Below are 6,583 nucleotides of genomic sequence, written 5' to 3'. Positions count from 1 at the left end.
ATACCTGCTTGGGTACACAGAATATTACATTCTGTCTCACAATACCATTGTAACATCAATTCCGGTTCAGTATGGTTGTCCACAGTGACAACTGATGAATGAATACTAAATCCTCTTTAACTTAAGAGAGCAACTAGCACCAACAGCCTTGAACATTTCTTACCTCATTCTACTACTGCAGAAAACAGCTGTATGATGAAAAGAGCAAGAATCAAAAGCTGGAATGAAGACTGCATACCACTAAGCTAATGTGTAATGTATATGCTCACAGGAAAGATCCGAACATTAGCTTGTTAACATTTAGAAAGAACTCTTCCAAGATTTTTATAGTTTGACATGTTTATTTTAGTTGGATGATCAGACTCAATGAACAAGCTGAAACAGTATTCCTCAGCCCCACAACTGCCTCCCTAGGGACTTCTACAACCTAATGTTTAAAATATCAGAAATATCTGGATATTTGCATGAAGTGGTTCAATAGTTACTTCTTGTTCCATGCTTCCCTTTCTTGTCTTTCACGGATTACTTCTTTTAGGTATGGTTCAAGATAACGGTGATCCTGAAAAAGAAGAGATATATAGAAGAAATATATTTAAACTTAAAGCAAGGTGCAGAAACACCTCAAGTCATTCCTACAGATTATTTCTCTCTCATTCATTCCCAGGTTTGCCTGAACACCAACCTATCAAGGAAAACAAACAAACAACCTGTCTTACTTGCTCTGAAAAGGTAAACTTTGTATCTGCCAAGACTGTGATGACAAGTTCTCAACTGCAGCAACCACTAATTCCTAATGCCTCATCAACATTAGCAGGCAAAGTGAAAAGTGATGCTTCCAGCTGTGCCTTTAGAATCAGTGTTCCTTTTGGCAGATACTCAAATGTACTAGATCCACTTTAATTAGTTCAAAGTCCAACAATAATACTCCAGATAATCTCTTTTTGAGCTTAACTTCTAAATAGCACTGTAAACTTGTATTTGATAGAAAACACCCTGAGCATATTTATCATTTACAAACCAAACTGCTGCTTGAGGAAATATGTCACCAATTATTCAAAGCAGCAGCTACCTAAATATGACCTGTAAGACCAAAAGAAACAGCCTCTGTTTATTCAGAGATGCATTAATGCCTTTATACTCTCCTATAGTCAAAAGTTTGATAATAAAATTCCTCTCTGCCAGGTAATCTGGAGAAAGCTGAGGTGGACAGTGATGCAAAGTCTGTCAACCAATTCATTACCAAAAAATAAAATTTAGTTACATCTGATAAGGAAAGTGCAGTTTGTTTTTTTAAAGTACAAGGTGACACTTATTTTAATGCATGATTTCCCTTCAAATTATTCTTCTTTGGCACCTTCAGGAACAAAAGCTTTGGCCCAAGATTTTCTGCAAGATTAAGAAATTAATCAGAAAAGCAGGAGACCTTCTTTAAGAATTCCAAAGCTATTTACATTGTATCTGTTTATCCGACAGCTTAGAAGAAATATTTTGTCTGAACACAAACAATGTGCTGTGATTCTGAGGTGCAGCTTAAGCTTCTGTCTTCTTGAGAAAAATTTAGTAATTCAAACAGAAAACCAGATTTTTAAACTGCAATCAAAAGTGTTTTCCAGAGGTATTCCATGAGCTACTGACTCATTCACTACAGAGAACACGTAAACATGTGTCTCCCCAGAGAATGAAAATCCCCATCACCAGTCCCAGCAGCGCCATTCAAGAGCTGCACCTTGGGAACACCGCATGCACATACCTCTTCATACTTCACCCACTGGTCTTTGGGAAGGATCTGATGTTTCAAGCTCAGGTCCAGCGCTCGCTTTATGCGGAACACTCTCTCGTTGTACAGGTGCTCTGGAAGTCTCTTCAGTGCTTCCTTCACATCATCATCTTCATACAATGTATCATCCCGCATTAACCCTGCGCCAAGGGGAATGTACAGTGCCACTGAATAAACGCTCTTCAGTAAGATTTAGGAGTGACACATGTACCCTGGGCAAAACACTTCCAGCACAAAATTATTAAGAAAAGTCAAACTAATCCAGGAGAGGCACTGATTACTCAGAAAGAACATGCAATCCTAACACAGACTCCATTTACTTTTTTCACTCCTTTTCTTAAAGAGGAATAAGGAAAATGGGTATTTGATTCAATGTGTTTCATGAGAATATACATAGACAGAAAAAACTTCTCTGGATCTAAGGAGAGAATGTCTGTGCATCTAATTTTGTATCTCTGTTAAAGATGACTGTCCAGGTAAAGGGTTTTTGAGAGCTCTGAATCCATTAGAGTCAGTCAGCCACAGATGGGACTCCTTCAGTGCTGAAGAATTTTACTCTGAACTTGTTCATGATGACCAGATCTCTGCTGACTATACGAAGCTATGGAAACCCAAAGCTCTATCTTGGTGTGTGAGCTCCAAATCAGAAGTTAAATCAGAGAGAAACACCCAGACTTCTCAAAACTGAGCACACTCGCACACCTTCTGTGAAACAAAGGATTCTTGAAACTCAACCAACCTTTCTGTAAGGTTCAGTATTAAGAAAATAGGACAAAACATTACTTCTGTGGCATTCCAAGGTGATTACTACAACATACCTACTGACTTGCGGTTAAATGTTTTCATCTGATGTGACTGATTTGGCGGTAGTGTCTCAATAAAACAAAAATTTCTTTTGAGTCACATATTTTTAAATTCCATTTTGTAATTTAGTTCACAGGCACGGGGAGTACTGCTGCTAGTTTAATCACTATATTAAATTTGGTGCGTCTCTAGTTTTTTACTCGCATTTCCAGAGAAGCAGCAGAAGTAAGAATTTCAGCAGACAGGCACTATAAAAGAGGAATTAAAGAGGAATTAAGCACTGCATCTCTGGAGGAGGGATCTAAGCTACTTGTTTACAGTTTTCTTGTAATTCTTCTCTAACTTCTCCAGGGCAGATATGTTAACTTCCTTTAAGAGATTTGTTTGTATTGTGGTGAGCAATAAATTGCAGCATCTGAATATTCAGATTCTTGTCATACAGGAACTGTTCTGCCATCTAAATGGTTGAAATAAACTTGGTAAGAACTCTGAATAAACCGAAGGCAATATCATTTAGGGACCCTCTTCTCCTTAAGGAAGCCCTGTTTTGACACCTATTCCACCCTGTGCAGGCCAGAGTGATGCCAGCTGAAGTTATGGTGACACAAAGGGCAGAACAACTACAACAATCCTTTCTGCACTTTGGATACTCTGCATAAGCACTGCAGATAGGCTGACTACTATCAGTGGGAACCTCTCCAGCTCCAAGGGCAGTCTGTGGGTTAGAAGACACTGGCCAGTGAAAGTGACTCAGTGGGGAAATGTAAATAATTGAGTTTTCAGGACTGCTTTGTGACAACTTTTTCAACTGCCCCAGCTTGGCCTTAGCTGTTATAAGTTAATTCATGAAACATGAGCAAACACAGAAATAATGGAAATAACAGAAATAACTGAAGTTATTGCCAACTTTTTTCGCCACAGAAGTAGTAGCTAGTTTTGATCAAAAGGACTTATGCCAACCTGCATGTACATATGCCAGCTATGAACCATAACTAGTTTGAGAACTGTTACATTTGCAATTTTAAAAGCTCAATGAAACACTTACCATATTTGTTGAACCCAGCTGCATTATAGTACCACTTGCAAAGCCTCTCAAACAGGCGACCACCTCCTGCAACTGAACATGCAAATGAACATGAACATCAGTTGCACAGCAAGGTAAAATTCAACATTTACACAGTACTGTGCAGTACACAAATATCTGCTGGCCTCCACCACATGCAGCAATGTAACAATGCATCAAGTTTGATTTTGACCATACATGACTTGGCCTCCACTTCTCAGTATCCCATAACTGACACTGAACTCATTACATACAAGAGTTTAACCCATTTCACTTAATCTGAACGTTAGGCTGCTTTAAGACTTGGAAAAATGCTACCAATTCCTCAGCAAAGACAGCAACAAAACTCTTAGACTCTGTAACACTTACATGAGCCAAACCCATAGTGTCTGCATAAAGCAAAACCATCAGGCTTTTCCAATAATTTATCTAGGTTCCTTGGCTGTCGCTATGTGACTTCAAGCTCAGCTATTATTATATTGTTAACCTTCTGCTCTCCTCTCCAGATACTTGAATGCTACTTCTTTTTCTAGGAGCTGCCAAAGTCAATCATGAAATCCACACTAAAACCTCAAAAAAATCCCAACCAAACAAAAAAACCCCCAGACCTCCATACCACATATAGCACGTTCCTGTAGTTTGGGACGGCAGAGGTGCTTTTACACATAATCAAATACCTCAAAAAGGGGTCTAGAAGGCCACGAACGGCACGACACGGGCAACGCAGTGCGGGCGAGCTGTTTCACGTGACTTTTAAGTCATCTGTCTTACCAGGCCATCCCCAAAACACCCCAAAAGAGCTCATTAGAGCACTGCCTCAGCAGGTTGCTTAGTTATCCCTTCGTCCTTCAGGGCCAGACAAGAAATAACCTTAGCCCGACTGCGCGCCGAGTGGGTACCCGCGCAGGACAGCAAAGCCCGAGGCCCCGCAGGAGCAGCCCAAGGCTTCCCCCAGTGCTCCCGAGCGCTCTCTGCGCCCACACAGCTCAGCTGTGGGGGCCAGGCTCCCCCCCTGCCGCGGGAAGGCCGCCGAGGAGACTCGCCCGGCACTCCCCGTCCCTGTCAAGGGCACACGGTGCACACCGGCTCCCCCTCTTCCGGTCACGGCCCGCCTCGCTGCCCAGCGCGGGCCGAGGTGAGCCCAGCACCGCAGGCGGGAGGGAGCAGGGACAGACCCAGCCCCGCCACCCCCTCAGTGCCCCTGCTGCCCCTCAGCGCCCCGCCGCCTCACCAGGCGCCCTCGCCGCCATCTTGACCTCGGCGCCGCGCGGCCTCCTGGGTACGGCGCGGGGGGGCGGGCCCGCCAATGCCGGCCCGGCGGCGGCGCCTGCGCTCTGGCCGCAGGGCAGGAATAAGTGACAGAGGAAAACAATATAAAAATAAAAATTCGCTTTGTAAAGCGCGATAAGCAAAGCAACAATGGGTCACTCCAAGGAGCTGAAAGCTAGCTCTGCTCAGGTATCGCAGCCGCCAGGTGAGCGGGTGGCACAGAGCGCTGCATCTGCCCAGGCCTTCCTGCAGGAAGGGACCAGTGCCGTCTGAAAGAGACAAAATGCAGACGTGGGGGGAAGAAATAGGTAATAGGTAACGTAGTGGGTAATTTCAGCCATAAGAGTTTCTGATTTGTTTCATTTTTAATCGTAAAGCCACAAAGTTTTTGTCGCGATCCTCAAAAAATTCTTCGATCCCCTCTCCCCTTCCATTTTAGTACTCTCTTTAAAAGTTTTGTGTACATTCTTCATCGTGGCTCGGGGAAGCTGTTTCGGCGGAGGCTTGTGAATTCAACAATTCAAAGAACCTGGTTTCGCTCTGGCAGCAATCATTCCTACATTTAAAATTATTAAAGGAATTTAAAGCTCAACGTTTGAGACATTCTAAATATACAGACTCTGTAACACAAATTCTGTTCAATGGTTTGTCTCATAGTAATAAGGCTAGTGGAGAAAATCTGCAAAAGTTAACTCCAACACTATGAACCCACATATTTTCTATTAACATTTTTACTGTAAACATTATTTTTTACAATATTATTTGAAAATTACAGTTTATTATTAGCATTTAATACAGTCAAAAATCCAAGTAAGCATATTGGACTTTGGATACTTTTACTTAACAGGAGGAAATGGAGGGACTTGCTTAGTCAGCACATTTCAGCCACCATGAAATGTGTTATGCATCTCCACCAAGAACGGTCTATTCAATAGAGTATTTCAAGCAATCTTTCCAGGCCAATGGAACAGAAAACATGAGAAAAAAGACAAAAGAGATCATCTCAGATATATATTGCAGACAATGAATGTGGTTTTTCAATGTGTTTCAAGCATTTATTTTTCTAATTCTTAATTTGGATGCATAAGAATTTATCCAAAGTCATAATCTAGAGATCATTACTATTCTCATTCTTTAAATCTCTTTAATCTTACTTTATTTGCTACCTACTAGCAGAATTTAGCCTTTTGGGTTTTATTCTGCTGTGTGCATAAAAATTGCTATTTTTAGCTTCAACAGTGAGGTTTTAAAACGTTGGGGCATTTTCATTAAATAAGTTTAAATCCCAATTAAAACATCTGGATTTCAGATTTCCTGAGCTATTTTTAATGAAGGAATTCAAACTTCTAAACAACATCAAACAGTTCTGCATGGGGATTTAGGCAGCTTTTTTGTTTTGTTTGGAAATTTGTTTCACAAATACACTGTAAAGCATTTGATACTTCCATATTAACATGCTTTGTTTAATAAGTATTTTCAATATTCCCATGATGCCCAATGTCAGAATTTACTCTAGCTTTTACAACTGACCAACTCTTATCACCTTAATATATACTATAGCCTCTTTTCATATGGTTACTTGTGTATTAAAGCCACATGAATCTCCTTGGTGTGGGGGGGGGGAGAAAAACTGAACACGGGGAAAAGAAAAGTAACTAAAATAAAGTTCT

The 6,583-nt window shown here is 41.2% G+C and overlaps 1 protein-coding gene across 1 annotated transcript; it reads right to left on the bottom strand.

Moving 5' to 3' along the window:
- Positions 1-321: 321 nt before the first annotated feature.
- LOC131558987 (cytochrome b-c1 complex subunit 7) lies at positions 322-5,386 on the bottom strand. The gene is made up of 5 exons (XM_058807197.1): positions 5,356-5,386; positions 4,876-5,034; positions 3,627-3,698; positions 1,751-1,917; positions 322-559 (listed from the first exon to the last, which is right to left on the bottom strand). Exons 1-5 carry the CDS (start codon positions 5,384-5,386, stop codon positions 482-484), a joined length of 507 nt encoding a protein of 168 aa, XP_058663180.1. The 3' UTR covers positions 322-481.
- Between the last annotated feature and the right edge of the window lie 1,197 nt (positions 5,387-6,583).

This window comes from Ammospiza caudacuta, chromosome 1 (genome assembly GCF_027887145.1).
Source record: "Ammospiza caudacuta isolate bAmmCau1 chromosome 1, bAmmCau1.pri, whole genome shotgun sequence".
NCBI classification, from domain to species: domain Eukaryota; kingdom Metazoa; phylum Chordata; class Aves; order Passeriformes; family Passerellidae; genus Ammospiza; species Ammospiza caudacuta.
The sequence above is the reverse complement of the archived record's forward strand: the minus strand, read 5'-3'. Positions and strand labels throughout refer to the sequence as shown.

What these genes read in the sequence shown, in the direction of transcription:
- LOC131558987 (XM_058807197.1), bottom strand. Translation starts at nt 5,386, where the DNA reads ATGAAGAATGTACACAAAACTTTTAAAGAGA. An exon ending in ACACAAAACTTTTAAAGAGA is followed by an intron (nt 5,035 to 5,355) that starts GTACTAAAATGG and finishes CGCTTTACAAAG; the next exon opens with CGAATTTTTATTTTTATATT. An exon ending in AGTGGGTGAAGTATGAAGAG is followed by an intron (nt 560 to 1,750) that starts GTATGTGCATGC and finishes CTTCTTTTTCAG; the next exon opens with GATCACCGTTATCTTGAACC.